The 16,899-nt window shown below is 42.0% G+C and overlaps 1 protein-coding gene across 3 annotated transcripts in view; it reads right to left on the bottom strand.

Moving 5' to 3' along the window:
• The window catches only part of ANKFN1 (ankyrin repeat and fibronectin type III domain containing 1), a 71,107-nt gene that overhangs the window by 31,902 nt on the left and 22,306 nt on the right, over window positions 1-16,899 (bottom strand). For all 3 annotated transcript variants that reach the window (XM_012578604.5, XM_041719872.2, XM_030287227.4), the window contains 3 exons: window positions 7,650-7,747; window positions 6,963-7,053; window positions 3,580-3,687 (listed from right to left, as the gene is read on the bottom strand). In XM_012578604.5, the coding sequence (XP_012434058.5) occupies window positions 3,580-3,687; window positions 6,963-7,053; window positions 7,650-7,747 (297 nt within the window). The remainder of the gene's footprint in view (window positions 1-3,579; window positions 3,688-6,962; window positions 7,054-7,649; window positions 7,748-16,899) is intronic.

The raw sequence follows: 16,899 nt of genomic DNA, 5'->3' as shown, positions 1-16,899 counted from the left end.
GTAGAGGATGTATAAAGATTTCTTTGCAGTTTTTTAAGTAACTACAACCCATACTTAAAAGCAACCTACTTGGAAGAATAAGAGCCATCCCCTCAAGCTTGTACGCATCTGGGATCTCTTCTCAAATTCCCAACCTGAAATTCTCAGTCTATAGCTTGGTTCTCAAGTCTACTTTTCTATATTCTCACAAAGAATTATAATCTAAACGTCTTAAATGCCTTGTGGAATCAGAGATCCCTCTCTTTGCTAAATGCAATTAAAACTATGTGCTCTGCTTGTGAATCAAATTAAAAGCAGAACATTTTTATTTCACCTCTGACTTTATTAAAATGCATTTCAACTGAATTTCAGAGGGAAAAAATCTGGTAAGAATTCTACGGAAGAGTTGGGTTCCTTTCTTAATGAAGTGTCACACAATTACTTAATCCATTCTGAGTTGTTTAGAAAGAAAGATCTAAAAGAAAAAAATACTTAAAAATATATTTGAAGTGTTGCCAGGACATACAATTGTTGTAACTTAGTTATGATAGTCTGTAGCATGGAATTATGAAGACAAATGGATGACTGTTATTTGTAATCACCAGGGTTTTCCAGAAGATTAAACATATGAAAGAAAGCTTCCTAAGTAATTCCTTTAGAGATTTCATCATATCACAGAGCAGGTTCAAAAGCAACAGCTGATCTAATTCCAAAAGCTCTTAAACTCACTGTACATTCCAGTGTATTCTTCCTGGTATTTTTGTAAGCTTGTTTTCTCCAGCCCCTGCAATGCAGAGCACAGGGCAAAAGGCAGAGCCTGAATGAACAGACTTGGGCAAAGGATCTGCCTGGAATGTGGGCAATGTCCCCTCCCAGCTCCCCAGGAGCAGCAGCACACAGCCTCATCCTCCAGCTCCTCTGGCTGCTGAGGCTTTTGCCTGCGTTGTTCAGATACTCTCAGACCATTCAGACTGATTACTCTGGGTTTTTTCCACCTTCCTGCCACTTGTCCTGCCCTCGGAGCCAGTCCGAGCAGCACGAGCGGGACACCCCACGCAGGAATCGCCGTGGGGCAGTCGGGGGGCCTGACACCAGGCTTGACCCCAGCTCTGCTCCCACTGAGCTCTGCGTCCTGCAGAGCCTGGTTCTGACAGAGCCTGGTTCTGACAGAGCCTGGTTCTGACAGAGCCTGGTTCTGACAGAGCCCGGTTCTGACAGAGCCTGGTTCTGACAGAGCCTGGTTCTGACAGAGCCCAGTTCTGACAGAGGCTGGTTCTGACAGAGCCTGGTTCTGACAGAGCCTGGTTCTGACACAGCCTGGTTCTGACACAGGCTGGTTCTGATAGAGCCTGGTTCTGACACAGGCTGGTTCTGACAGAGCCTGGTTCTGACAGAGCCTGGTTCTGACAGAGCCCAGTTCTGACAGAGGCTGGTTCTGACAGAGCCTGGTTCTGACAGAGCCTGGTTCTGACACAGCCTGGTTCTGACACAGGCTGGTTTTGACAGAGGCTGGTTCTGACAGAGCCCAGTTCTGACAGAGCCTGGTTCTGACAGAGCCTGGTTCTGACAGAGCCTGGTTCTGATAGAGCCTGGTTCTGACAGAGCCTGGTTCTGACAGAGCCTGGTTCTGACACAGGCTGGTTCTGACAGAGCCTGGTTCTGACACAGGCTGGTTCTGACACAGGCTGGTTCTGATAGAGCCTGGTTCTGACAGAGCCTGGTTCTGACACAGGCTGGTTCTGACAGAGCCCGGTTCTGACACAGCCTGGTTCTGACACAGGCTGGTTCTGACACAGCCTGGTTCTGACACAGGCTGGTTCTGACAGAGCCTGGTTTGACACAGCCTGGTTCTGACACAGCCTGGTTCTGACAGAATAAAATTTCTGAGTCAATGTGATGTCAAAAATTCTTACTTTTCCTTCAAACTTTGTTTTGATTCCTTACCAAATTAGTGAAATAAAAGGGACTGACATCATCATATATTTAAGGAAAGTTCCAAAGGTTCTCCTATGATGATACCATGCTGATTTATCCAAAATATACTGCTGTGTAATGCTAGCATTACAAGCAATTGTGAGATTTCTATTTGGTTGGAGGCAAGGGTGCTGCTCAAGCTGTCTCCAGGGTGGTACTGCCCCATGTGAGGTCCCACAGCCTTTCAGGCATGGAAGAAAATGTTCTGAGCTGAACACATTGTCTGTATTGTAATTTATTATTCAAGGAAAAGGTGTTAGGAAATCAATAATGAAGTGATCTTTGCTCAGTTTTGAGACTGAGGTTAATTTCAGGAGCAGTGGAATTTTATAAGAGCAGGCATTGGTGTCAGAATGTTAAAAGGAGGTATTTTCCGCATGATGTTTATAACTGCTTCTGTTCTGGGCTGTGCTATGTCAGTAAAACAATTTATACTAAGAGTATTTTCAGATGTTCCATCACTTAGTCCCTGTTAACTGGAAATGTGCCTGAAAGAGCTGAGATAGGTACTAACTCCAGAAAGGAAAAACTGTACCACAAAAAAACCCTTCTTTAATAGCACAAAAAGCCATGTAAGAGATGGAATACATAATCTGTATTTTCAGTACCAAGACCACCTGCAAATGATAATGTTTGCATGAATTTTAATTAGAGAAACAACATTTTCTTGCAATATCTCCTTTCCAAGCATCATAGATGAATAGTTTAAGTTGCTATGGTTACAATGGGTTGTGTCAGACTGTGGATCAGTGTGATGGTTACAAATTTGCATGTAAAGAACAAAGGCTGCCTCTTTTCATTTCAGCCAGATGATTTTAGCTCAAAATATTTCTATGATTTTAAATCAATTGTTGCAACTTGACATATCAGTTATACTAGGTGAAGAAAAATGAAAGCTTCATGATAGTTTAACTTTTCCATTTAAAGTAAGTCCCTTTGCAATGAAGCATTGTTCCAGTTAGAAGTTTATTTTAAGAAAATAAATAGTACTTTTCAACAACCCATATAGAACAGGAGTTTTTATATAGGCTCTAAAAAGAATGCCAAGATGTTGCCTTAGCTCTTGAGCTATTAAAGGCAGAGTCTGTTTCTCATGAATGAAGATTGGCTGCGATTTGAACTCTCTCCTAGTTTTGATCCATTTTGTTTTGAAATGTAGCAATCTTATCTTCCCATTGCATTGTGCAAGTATTTTTCATTATGGATTGGCATGCCATCTACTTAGTGTCTTCCATTTGGAGACAGCCAATTCCTCCCTTTTGATCCAAACCAGTTGTTAACTGTCTAAAGGATTTCTTTATATGAAAAAATAAAAAAGCCTTTCTTGAAACATTTTAGTGGAATCCTGTGTGAAACTAATTTGTAGGGAAAAGCAAATCAATAGGTGTGTAGGGTATGGAGGGAGAAAGACTGTGTGTGCACATTGCAGCCTTCAGACGTTTTCATCCAACTAATTTCAAGGGTTAAGAGCGAGATAGTGTGCTAAAGTGATTCCAGATGGGCCAATATGAACATCTTTCTTTTCCTGATGAATGAGAAGGTATGACCTAGTTAGAAAACTGCTAAAAATTACAGGCGCCACAGAGGCTTCAGCTGGTGCCCTACCACACAGCGATGTGTCCCTACCTCTGCAGCTGTGGTGCTGATGAGCTGCTCGGACCTGCTGAAGGAGCCGTTCCAGGGCCTCTGTGTGTCCCCTGTGCCGAGGCTCTCTTCCACTGCAGTCTTTCCAGTCTATTGAACAAAGGAAACAAACAGAAGTGAAACACAAAGGTGCAGGAGAGGGTCTAAAAATATTTTCTTGTCTCTGATACTTCTCGGCACTAGAGGAGTTCTACATCTCGGCAGGCACGAGTCGTTTCTACGACTATTGTTACTTGTACACTGAGTTTTCTTTGCCTGGTGCCAGCTGGGTGATTAATCATAATGGTTATTAACAAAGAGCTCACAAGCAGCTCTGAGAAGCTCCTGCAGTGACTGACTTGACCATGGCTGTTTCTCTCCATGGATGGGCTCTGGTGCTGCAGTCAGGGCTGCTCTCAGCCCGTCCTGGCACTCAGCCCCTCACCGAGATCACACCATGCTCCTTCTGCCACTCCTGCCGACACCAGGAGATCCACAGCTCGCCTACACGTCTGCAAAGCAGAGAATGAACATCTTCCTACCCCCAGAGCTTGCCCTGTGGCCAGAGAAACGTGCTTGGAGTAAAATCACTTCTGGAGATCTGCTCCCAGCAGAGGCCTGAACAAACGCTGGCAGTTCCTGCCCGGGAGCCACGGGCTGCTCAGCACTGCGCTCCTGAGGCAAAATCCTGCTGCGTTTGTCCCACACACATTCAACCTCCAACAGACTTTGTTTTCACTCACTTGCTGCTAATGAGAATCACAGTCTTCATTTTAAAAAACAAACTCATCATAAATAGGAAGAAATTGTGTGTATCAGAAAGGAGCTCTTTAATTCCAGACTTGGCTATTTTCATACTTTGATTATAATGAGAAAAGCTCATTGTACCTGTTTCCTGGCCCAAAGGAATGGTGGATCAAGGTATTAAGAGATCTGTCTGCACAGGAGACATGCTCCCATCTTGCTGGCACAGAGGCTGTGTAGCCACCAGCAGTTTGCTCACTCACTAAATATACAGATCCAGTTACTAGTGCAAGTTTGGAGTCGAGCATTCCTTCCAATGGGCTCACTATGCCAGGGATATAAATACCTGTTTATTTACATTTCGTGTAGCAGCCAGAGTAAGCCCCATGAAAGGCTGGAAAGAGAAGACATTTGGTATCCTGATAGCCTGTGGGCAGTGTGACAGCCGCAGAGGGGCTGTCCTGTGTGCTCTGTGCTGCTGCAGACAGCAGGGCCAGCTGCATTTACTGCTCTGCATGGGGAAAATGTCCTTGGAGCTCCTGTGAGCAGCCAGGAGGGACCAGCTGGAACTCAGCAGTCTCAAAGTGCTTTGGTGTTACCAGACTGGTAGAGTTTCAAACAACCTCATGATCTCCCTGTCCCAGTGGTTTCCAAACTTTTTGAACCTCCAGATTGCTGACCTTAAAAATGACACAGAAACCAGACCAGCTTCCGTCATTGTCCATCACTCACCTGATCATGAATAAACCTAGAAATATTTCTGCCTACTGGGATTTCAGGGAGAAGCTGCACAACGTTGGCCACCACTTTACAGGCTGCTGCTGTGTGGGGGAAACAGGAGGACAGTGGCAGGTGCTCCCTATCATCAGACACAGACACATCTCCAAGAGTGTCACCAGCCTTTGATGCTCTGGGATTGGACTGGATCAACATCAGGCCCTGAAGCTTTCCTTGCCCTTGCATAATCTCATGGCTGTTGTTACTCACAACTTTGTAGACCATTAATGTATTCCCATTTAAATTTTAGCTCAGGGCCATATATTGTTATGCAGCAGTGGTGTAATGTCAGCTTGCTGCCTCCTTACCAAGCACAAATCTTCTGCTTTTCACAGCCAGTGGTGAAAGCAGTCATGTGAATAGGGAAGTTCTGCCCCCAGTAACTGCAATGGTAAATAACATCTTGTCTCTCTAATGTGAGTGTTACTTAATGAAAAGATTTGCATTTGGGCCTCTGCTGGTCTTATTGTAAAGCTTAAGCATGTGGCCCTAAACCCAGCAATTACAGGATTTTCTGTACTCTTGGCACCCTGAAATACTGTACAAGGGGAATGAACAGAATTCTCTCCATGGTTTTGGGGCTGATCCACTGAAATCTGCAGGAAGATTTCCTTCACATCCCAAAACTTTGGAACTTGCACATAATGTCAGATTTCAGAAGGTTAATAGCAGGGGACTATAAAAAGGGAATAGAATGCAATATGCTGAAAGCAAAATTCACATCATACAAAGTTGCAGTCTTAAATACCACCTGTCTTGCCAGGAGTGCTCCTTCTTTGAGGATATTTGGCTGAATAACTGGCAGCTACTGTGAAAGAATCTGTCCCCCAGCTGATGTAAATTTTGGGTTTCTGGGGCCAAGTCCTGTGTAGTTACACCTGGCTATAGTCAAGGTAATTGCACATCACCAAGTTATTCAGTTATCCATAGTAGATTTTTCCCCCATGATTGTAGCTCATTTTTGTTCTCAAGCAGAATATTTCTTTAGCCTAGTTCTGGTATTGTTCTGGAGAAAACCCAAGAAAAAAATTGAAGGAAAATGGGACAATGGTAATGCAAAAACATTATTTATCCAACCCTCTCCACTATAACTACTGAGAGTAGGTACAGCTTGTTATATTTTTTCACATTAGCATGCAAGGTTATTAAATAGCTACATTAGCCTAATAAAAACTAGTGTTAATGCAATAAAAAGAGAAATCCCACTTTACTGCATTAATCAATACGAGGGGAGCTGTTATACACTGAGCCAGTTTGGCAGGGAACACGAAGTCTGGAAAAGCAGCTAACAATACAATGTGATTATTGTAGATTAACAATTTAAAATGGCAAATCATAGCCCTAATGAAGTCTGAGAAGACCTGTCAGAGGTTGGAAAAGGAACATTTTCTTTTTGATATTTCTGCAACATTTACAGGCTACATCCTACCACCACGTGTGTCCACACTGGAGTATTTTATGTACAGGATGCTGTAAGAGTGGTCCAGTGAAGGGGATCTATAAGGCTACAAGGTAAAGCATAAAACTACATGAGATACTTGTGTTTTTCTTCTAGCAGCTCAGAATCAGGTTTTGATCCATCAATGTATTGAAAAATGAAATTTCATATATCAGAACTCTCCTAAAAGAAATTAAGATTTAAATATTTCTACTTTTTTAAAGTGCTAATGACTAGAAAACAATTTTCTGTCAAAGGACTGGAGAAGAATAAAAGCTGAGACATAAATATACATAAATTATTATTTTGTCTAATTTTTGGGGGTTGGAAGGAGTTGAGTTTTATTATTTATTTCACTCCTAGATGACAATTACATTGTGAACTCCAATATCTCTAAGCAAACTGAAGGTAGATAAACCCAACCTACTTGAAGGAGAAGCATATTCAGGAGTAGATTGGCATGGAGGTCCCCATCCTCTCATGTTGTATGCTGAGACACGGACATAATATCTCTGGCCCTGCAAATGGAAACAACTGGAGTCAAAACTATCACTGGATTAAAAATCTTGGCTGTTACAACTGCAAAGCAGTGCCTCACAAAGATTTTTTTTTTCAACTTAAATAGCTTTAATAATTTAAATGCACCATCATCAATCGAAACATACTACAAAGATTTGAGGACAAGGTTTGAGACTCAATTCTGTTTGGTGTAAAATAGATATACAAGGACAAATAGCAAAAATGAGAATGATTGCCATAAACGTGCATTTCTGGAAGGAGAAGAGGAAGAGTTCTTATTTGAGGTATTGTTCATCAGAGTCAGGTCTAGATTTCTCAAGAGCCTTTGATCTGCACTGATTATCCCGTGATCCAGAAAACAGCAGCTTTTGCTCCAATCTGCCCCAACTTCTCCTGAGAATGATAACTCAAAAAATTGTTCCATTCCCTTGTGACTTTTGGATTAAGGCTACCAGACATATGGTGCTCAATCACTGGAACATGCTGCTACAAGAAAGGCTCTGCAGTGATTTCCAAGAGGCAGTGATGCAAATGCTCATGTCTTTGTGTCACTGTGGGGACTAGGCCATGAAGGTCTGAGTCCTCTGGAACTCACCGTCCTGAGACCTGTGATGGAGCACCTCAAGGAGTGAAGATTATCCATAATTATTTCACCAGCCAAAGGAGAAAAGTCTTCTGAAGAGCTCCATTCCACTAGAAACAAATACCAGGAGAAAATCAAGTCAGATACCAGTCCAAGCAAAGAAGTCAAAGGACTTAATCACTCACGGGTTAACCTTTCTCCTAGCAGTTTCCCAGTCCATGTGGGTACTCAAAGTCATATTTAACAGTAATGTATAGCAAATACACAGTGATTAAATTATATCTCTGTGTATGGGAGATAAAACCAACATATTGTTCAAAAGCTTTTCAGGAAAGAATGCTTAAAAATAGCCTGCAATACAAATTACTTTAAGACACCATTGCCCTAATTTAAGTAATTTCCTTTTAAAGACAGAGAAGCAGTGGAACAGAGAAGGTGAAGGAATTGGACCTGTTAATGCTATTTGGCAGTTTATACATCCTAACCAACAAAAAGCTCTGACTTGCATTGGATTTGCACAGGTGGGCATGGGCAAAGTCCTTTTGGCTCCTCAGGCCCACCAACTACCCTTGGCTAATTTGGATAAAAATATTCTCCTTGGACCAGACACCCACTGGAACCTTGTGGTTGGTTTCAGTGCTTCTAGCTCTCCTGGCCAGGCCTGCTGCTGCCCTGGTCACTGCAGTTACAGAGCTGCACCAGGACCTGGTAAGCTGAATCCACTTTCGGAGGGATTTGAGTGCTGCTGGGCTGACAGACCTCTCCCATCCTTCCTTCAGCCCAAATTGTGATGGGCACCTTCACCAAAGTGCTCCTGTCACTCCTGCTCCTGCTGATCTCAGGGGTTATGGGATCAGCAGTTCTCCTGTCCATACTCTTCCCCAGTACTTGCAAATATTATTGTGCAGTAATAAAAGAGTATTGAGCAGACCATGAAATACTACTGGATGATTTTGAAAAAAGGATACGTGCAAGTGAGGAACAGATGGCTGCAGGGAGGAAACCAGCCTTTTTTCTTAAATTATTCCTTATTAATGAGAGGTGCCATCCTGGTTAATCCTGGAGTTGTACCTCTGGGAATTAATGACCTGGCCCTTCAGACTCAAACTTCCAGGAAAACCTATCAAAACCATAGTGAAATGAATATCTTGAATTACTCTACAGTAGAAACTGGGAAATCTCATTAATTTCCTGGATTTACACCAAAGAATTCAATGTAAAGCTTTCTTTTATTTCCTAAAATCTATTCACAGAAAAGTTTTTAAACACTCTATTTGTATATTCATTCGTATTGGACTTGATAATTTAGAAGAGATCAGAGGATATAGGTATTCTAATTTCAACATGTGGAATTTTCATCTTCTGGCAGTGTCATACTGGTATTTTCACGTTAAAAGAAAACGGCTTCAGAGAATTTCTTGTTCAGCATATATAACATTTAACTGCCAACACATTTTTCAACAGCCAAGTATCAATAGCACAACTTATTTTTCCCTTCTCCCCTAATCGCTCCTTTTCTATGATTGCATTTTGTTTCTATGATTGCACAGCATGCTCTGCAACATTTTTGTGTTTGCTGCAATGAAAAGAAGATTGGGTTTTTATATTCTCATTGAATTTTTTCACTGTGTATTTTTCTAGTTTTCCACGGGTTTTAAATACCTAATTACTGCCACCTTTAGTGGAAGCTATCTCTGCACATTAGTAGGAAAATGTAGAGACTGTTGCAGTACCGTATTGCAGGGTTTTGTTGACAGTTTAATTATAGGAATACTTAAAAGTAACATCGAACTTGATGGCCTGTCAGAGTTTCTATTGTAAACTGTGATTTTCAAGGTTTCTAACTGCACTGGTATTAAATCACTGCAGACACTGTTCACATGCTGCAGACTTGGACACATTTGCTGTTTCTCAGAAGGAGAAACCCAAAGGAGAAACCCTGTTCAGACTGCTGAATGTGTTGTCAACAGGCTTGCAGTCACTTCAGACACCATTTTTCTTTTCAAGGATTCATGTCAAGCAAGACAGTGTCGCTCAGGACAGATTCTCCAGCAAATCCTGCCTTCACTGGAATCCCCAGGCATGCCCAAGTGTCGGCTCCAAGAGAGGGGCAGTGGTTGGGTCACACTTCAGGCAGCACAAAGCAAAAGCCAAGGGTGACAGAAGTAGCTCCAAGCAGCTTTTAATCTTCCCAAATTTTTAACTGTTCTATGGACTGGAGGCTGCCCAGACATAACCTGGTACTTTGAGAGGCATATTTAAATTTGGGTAGCTTACACAAACAAACATTGAAGCCCTGTCCTTGATGTGGGTCCCCTTCCACTTGTACCTGGCATTTAGAGGAGTGCTCCCAATATTTAGAGATGTTGGCACACTGTCTGAAGAGGAGTTAATGCCTTAATCTGAGCAGAATTGCAATCCTACTTGTCTGCAAGCCTGTGACCAGCAGGAACATCACAATCCTGGTGTTGTGACTAGCAACAGCATGGCAGCTTGTTCTCAGAAATAATCAAAGACTGCTGAGTTCAGGGAGAGATACTGAGTTCCCAAGGGGAGAATGGGCTGACATGATCCTCAAAGATATCTCAGCAGCAGCAGGGAAGTTTGAGAGGTTTTGTGATGGTAAATCACAGGGCTTTGCTCTGATCTCCCAGGGCAAGCTGCTGCCCCAGCTCGTGTCAGTGAGCCCCTGGGTGCTGGGTGACACTGGGATGTCCCAGCCCCTTGGGGAACAGCAGCTGCCTTGGAGAGTGTCCCAGTGTCCCAGCCTTGTCCTGCCATGAGGTGCTGAGGGGCACCCTGGGTGCCCGTGGTCCCCCCACCATCCCATCCTTCACTGCCTGCCAGGCTGAGGCTCAGCTGTGCCTCTCCTTATGCAGCCAGCAATGCCAGCATTTTCCTTTCTTCTTAGCTTAGCCAGTGGTGGCTGAGCCCCGTGGAATTGAAAGACAGGAATATGATATTAGCCTGTGGATCAGGTTATGGTTATCATGGTTGAGAATCCTCCTTTTAAAGGACATTCCCCTAACAAGATGGTGTATCCAAAGTAACTCAAAACTTAATTTTCAAATATATTCATTTAAAAACCTCACTTTTGGAAAAAAACCCGTCCCCCAGTTTCAATAAAAATTTCCATAACTGAAAAATAAATATTTTTTCAACAGCTGTGTTGGAATAGTGCCTTCTTTTCCCCCTCATTTCAAAGTATATCTGTCATAAAGAAACTCATAACAAGTTTTGGAATTTTCTTGCTTACTTACAATTTTAACAAACTTTTTTCCTCCCATGATTTTACTGACTCAAATGAGAAGATGACATGATATAGCTTTAAAGAAATGCAAATCAATGGAAATAATTTATCACTTCGGTTTATATCTCCTGCTCTGCATTGCCAGTTTTCAGCTCTCTACTGTAATGGTCATTTAAAAATAATACATAATATTCTGCTATATTGATTCATTGGGCTAGAAACCTCCTAGGAGGACATTAGCATCAGTTTTACTAGTTTATTAATGTGAAAATGAAGTAAGGATGGGTAAAGCACCTTGTTCAGACAACAGGCCCCAAAACAAGGGCAAAATCCATGTATCAGGGCAGCATTGCTCCCACTGCCGGGCCTTGGGGGATGTCTGCACCTCTTCCTGGTACCAATACAAACCCACTCACTCATGGTCTTACCCTGCTGAAGGATCTGGACCTAAAAATTATCTAATTTGTGCATGAGCAACCCATCATGGAGTTATAGCTAAATCTTTGCCTCCTTTGTGAGAGAGAGTGCTAGGAGAGAGCAAACAGAAATTACCACCATTTGTGTCATGCTGAAGTCCTTGGGACTTTAAGAAGGAACAAAAGGCTGCCTCACCTCAGCATGTGAATGCTGAATTATAAACATGCTCAAGTAGAGAAAGCTGAGGATGAAGAGGGTCCTTTATAAGAGCCCAGGAACAGGAGCTGGTCTTGTAGACTGCACCAACTGTGCTGTAAAGGACCTGAAAGCTGTTGGGTGAATTAAGGATGGAGCATGTTCCAGTCCTGTTCTGAACACCCCAAAGGGCTGCTTTGTTGTGAACGCTGAATGTCTTTGCTGTTGCGGCTTTCCATCTGACACTTCATGTTATGTCAGAGCAGGGCTTTTTTGTGTGTTTAATATATTGGTGACTATGTGTTTTAATGAAGGTGCCCTGTATTCCAGAGCTAGCAAATGCACGATGTGTTGCTGCGGTCGCCAAGATAAGTAGTAATTTTTAAATAAACAGCAGTATAAACAGTTACATAAAACTCATGTAAATTGCTGGCACATAATTTTAGACTGGCTTAAGTTATGTAACTCACTTGTGGCCAAGTTTTTTTTTTTTTAAATACTCAATTCACGCACTTTAAAATAAAGGGAGAAGTTTATTTTCACCTGTTTCTTTTTCCACTCAAAATCTTTCTGTAATACTGAGCGTGCCTTTAACAGCTTATCAGAGAGATGGACAGACAGATAAAATGCAAAGGGAAGACACAAAACATCTCCTGACCCTATTGTAGATTCATTTAGGAAAGTACCTTCTCTTGAGTCAAGTAAATAGCCTGAGCCACAGTAGAATTTGTTTCCTGTCTTGGCATTTATTTTTCCTTGCACTTATATTACTGAATTGCTGAATAGATTAATTAGATTGAGGGACAGGAGTTCTGTTGCTGCTTGTTGGGGTCTGCAGAGTAGTGTGTGGAGCTGGGATTCTGGATTTCATTCCTGCATTTGTCACTGACTTGCTGAGTGACCTTGGGCAGTGCCTTCTGTCACTCCAGCTTTTAAGGCAGGCTTGAGCAGCAAAGGTTCTGTCTCCTTCCCCTCCTCCCATGTCCAGGGCCTGGGCTGATGGTGGTCTTATCTTGTGTTTCCAAGGACCTCCAAACAAATAACTGTGTTATTTATTAGCCTTCCTTTGAAATAGAAAACAGACAGAGAGCACCACCAGAAACCACTTCACGCCATCTTTTTCTTCTTGCTGATCTTGAAAAAATTTTAATGATTTACTCTCATGTCTTAGCAGCTGGATTTAAGGACATTAAACACTGCCATGCATATGAATAAGATCAGGATGAAAGACCCTAAACAAATATTTATAAAACAAGTGAAGAGACCTGAACATTAGTGAAAAGCAGGAATCTGTTGGTGTAGAGCGTATCCAGCTCTGATGGAGAACATTGTTTGCAGTATTTGGTCAGCTCCTCCTTGCTGTTTTCAGCTGTTCTCTCCAGCTTGATTTAAGAAAGGAACCCAATTTTTTCAGATTTTCAGTTCAGGCTGTGTACATGCCTCTCTCATGTTTGGAAATCCTCCAAGAAATGATAGGAGAAAGACAAGTCATACCAGCTGTAGGGACTACTGACAGCATAATGCTTCCATTAGGAAAAAACAAATGTTTGGCACTGAGCAGTTTGTGCAAACACAGAAGTTAAAACACAGTCATGGCCTGGGACTTGGATTTCTAGGTACAGCTTAAATTAAAACCTGAGCTCCAAACTGCTCTAAATACTAGTGTTCATTATTTTGGATCTTATCTATCATTTCAGCTATTTTTGTAAACTTATCCAAGACTCTTTGTACAGGGTTAGAAACATCAGTAAAGCTGAAGAGGAATGAAAAAATATGCAAACAAACAGCTCTGTGCCTACCTGAGGCAAACAAAGCATTGTTGTGGTGTGGTGGGAAAGAGCTGCAGGGAGTTTAAAGGCCTCTCAGCAGAACAAGACAGAACAGCGCAAGACAGAGTACCAAAAAAAGCATATCTAGACTATTCCTAGAGAGCACATCTTCATTTGCAACTTCCACAGCTATAAATCTTCAATATACTTATTTAAGATTTTTTTTTTTAATAATCAAATACTTTATTTGCAGTAAATCTTCTTCCCAACAGCTCTGGGCTCCTTTGTGTTTTACGCCTGCTAATAATAACCAATGATGTTAAATAACCTTTCTTGTGGCCCTGTTTTTGGATGTTCCTTTGACCCAGGCCAGAATACTCTATTTAATGTCTTGACATTTATGGGAACCATTATGACAGCAGGCTGGGTGCCAAAGACACATCTTTGCTTGATCATGGATTCATGACTAGTTCATCTTAAGCAAATCTGCATTATATAAATGATTTATAAGATACTATTTTTACTGAATTTTAATAAAATTCTCACCAAGAGAATATATAAAAAAAAAACCTGATCTTTTTTTCTCAAGTATTTGATTAGCGTTTTCTAAATTCCAGTAATTCTTTATCTGTTTGCAATAAGGCCAGTACAAGAAGGAAATTTTTTCCTCTGTTAGGGAAAATGTCATTTCTTACTAACATTTTATAAATGACTAAGAAAATGTGCCATGTGGGTGCACATGCAGCCTTCCAATGTGGGCCAGTGGTTAGACAGCTACAATAGTTTATAATAACAGCCAAGATTTGTTTCTCAGCCCTGAAATGACAAACATACCCCACCGTGGCCATGGAAAGAAAAGTGGGGGAGAGCATGTGTTAGAACTGTGAGAGGGGATTGAAGAATAAATGTGTCAGAACTCAAATTGTCCCTCAGACATTTTTGGATGTTCCGGGTCCAAGTCAGAAGCATTTGAGACCCTGGCAGGCAGCTGGAAACAGCTGTGATTTTGGGTTTGAACCATAGAATGATTTACCAACCTTGCAGGAAGAACAAAAAGTCACAAAAGTTTAGATATTATAGTAGAAGTAGCCACAAAATAAAGGGAAGAATTTTTGAGGGCTGTACAGGGGGGTTTTAAGGCCTGTACAGGGGGGTTTTGGTTTTGTACATGGGGGTCAGAAGTTTTAAGATGGAGGGATTTGGGCCTGCCCTGTCCTCCCTCTTTCTTCTTCTTACCTCCATGTTCTTGGTGATGTTGGCACTCACAGATTGGTTTAGAGTAGAAAGGCACCATTTAATATAGGTAATAGGCATTGGGGAAAAACTGTAAACATTTAACATGTAATGTACCATATAAAAGACAGCAGCAGCCCTGGGCAGAGAGAGAGAAGAAGAAGACGAGAGACAGAGAGGATGACTGAAGTTGTGTGTGCCTTTGCCTGAGCTGCTGAACAAACCGTAGCAGCCCAAGAAGAAAATCTTTTAAATAACTTGCAATAAACAACCATGAGACTGAACAACAGAAGACTTCTGAACTTTTTTTAAAAGCACAGGTTAGAGGAGAGATTTTTCCACCACACGGAGCCACCCCTGACCTAGAGGTGAGCTCTGGCATAAATGGGTTCTTTTGCAGAGGCTTCACATCCTAGAGAAGCTTGGCCTGGGTGCTGCAGGCTCCTGTCCCAGTGGGAGCGTTGCTCTCTGCGCTCTGTGCAGCCACGGCCGCGGGAAGCGCGTGCGAGGATCGAGCGTCGGTGCAAAGCCTGGGCGGGCAGGCTCAGCCCCGGCCCAAAACATGACATTAAAATCGAATTAATCATCAGCAGCTGGGGAAATGCACACAAAAAAGTAATCTATCACAATGAAGGAGGCATAGCAGAGCACTGCACAGTGCGGGGAGCAAAGGAAGGAAATGCTCAGAGGTTAATTCAAGGAATCTCTTTAATGGGATTCCACTCCTTGTCCTCTAGTTCCTCTGTGATATGAACAGGGACTTTGCTGCATAGATGTTGATTAACCATATTTAAGGCTTTTATTTCTTTATAGAATAATCCCTACAGTAACTTACAGAGCTTTCACATTCCCTAGCAATGCAGACAGGTGTGGCAGGCAAACCAGCCTTGATTTGGGAGATTTTACTTCATATAATTTATTGCTAATTAGCACAAATTTCTAATAATTCATTCAAAGTGAGAAGAAAGTAAATATAATTTTAAAAATATCTAAGTGGACACATTCCCACCATCTTTCCTAGACTGAACTTAATATACTTTTCCTCCCCCTCTCCTACTGTCAGCTTCCCTTCTCTCTGTTGTGGCTTTCACTCATTGCTGGGTTTTCCATCACACTGAGCCATGGCCAGGCCAGCTGTGAGCAGCACAGGGCTTCTCTTGACCTCCTCCCCTCCTTCAGTTGCCCCTGGCTACTGGAAACTGCCCTCCATGCCCATCAGTGTGCTCAGGAGTGAGCCAAGAGGGTGCTCAGGTGTGCCCTGAGCTCAGGCATGGGTTAAGAAGGAGCTCATGGGGGAGCCAGCTGGATGTTCATTAGTAAATTAATTGTGTGCTCGTGCACAAACTGATGAGGTGGTCATGCCTGAACTGACTGGGCACTCATGCATGGAAGCAGGAAACCTGCAGTTTATGCTCAATCCATGAGGTAGCAGCTTGCAGCAGATCCCAAGACCTGATTCCAAATTTATGGACAGGCATCAGCTCTGGGGGTCAGATCTGATTACTAGAACAGGGTCAGGCTTTGGCTGGGGAGGCAAAGAAGACCCAGACCTTTGATGCTTGTAAATGGTCCAAAAAAGTCCATGATGGGCCAGAGAAGACGAGATGAAGCTGTGAGCAGGGAAACTTTGCCTTAAACTCTTTGAAGAAATTCTGGTTTTGTTTAAGTCTTCAGTGAATCTTCATTCCCAAATCCATTAATCAAAATATATGCTAAATCATGGACCTGCTTCAAGACAGAAGCTGAAGGCCTTGAGTCCCAGTCCTGCCACTAACTACAGGGAATTCACCTCTTCTGTGCCATACATATGAAATGGCTGTAACAGCCACATGCAAAGAATTAAAAAAAAACCCCAAAACTCAATAGTTTTGGTAAGTCAAAGCAAATGTAAAATGCAAAGCAGTGTCTAAAATTTAATAACATCATGATACGAGCCTTTTTCCTCAGAAATGAAGGCAGACAAAAGTAGAGACTGTATGTCTGGGTTTTCTCATAGCTATTCATTCTGAGCTGCTGTTCAAAATCCTTATTAAACACAAAGCAAGAGGAAAGAATGATTCAGCTGAGTAACTGGTGTTTGATTAGCTACATAAGTTAATTACACCATCACTTAATATGTGATTCATGTTCAAAGGTGATTTTAAATACATAACAAACTTAAATAATAGAAGGTCTTAAAATTTATGTTAAGTCCAGCACATACTACATACATTGACAGGAGCTGGAAATAGAAAGGTTTGTTTTAACTTTTATACACTTCTGTACTGGCTAGGCATAAAAATAGAAGTCAAATTGCACAGTCCTGTTAGCTACCAAAATGTAACGTGCAAATAAAGTGCCTGGGAGACCTAATAAAATGCCATAAATGAACTACTGTAAAAAATATCAGACCACACCT

Source organism: Taeniopygia guttata, chromosome 18 (genome assembly GCF_048771995.1).
Source record: "Taeniopygia guttata chromosome 18, bTaeGut7.mat, whole genome shotgun sequence".
Lineage (NCBI taxonomy): Eukaryota > Metazoa > Chordata > Aves > Passeriformes > Estrildidae > Taeniopygia > Taeniopygia guttata.
Note: the sequence above shows the minus strand (reverse complement) of the source record. Positions and strands in the feature narration are given on the sequence as shown.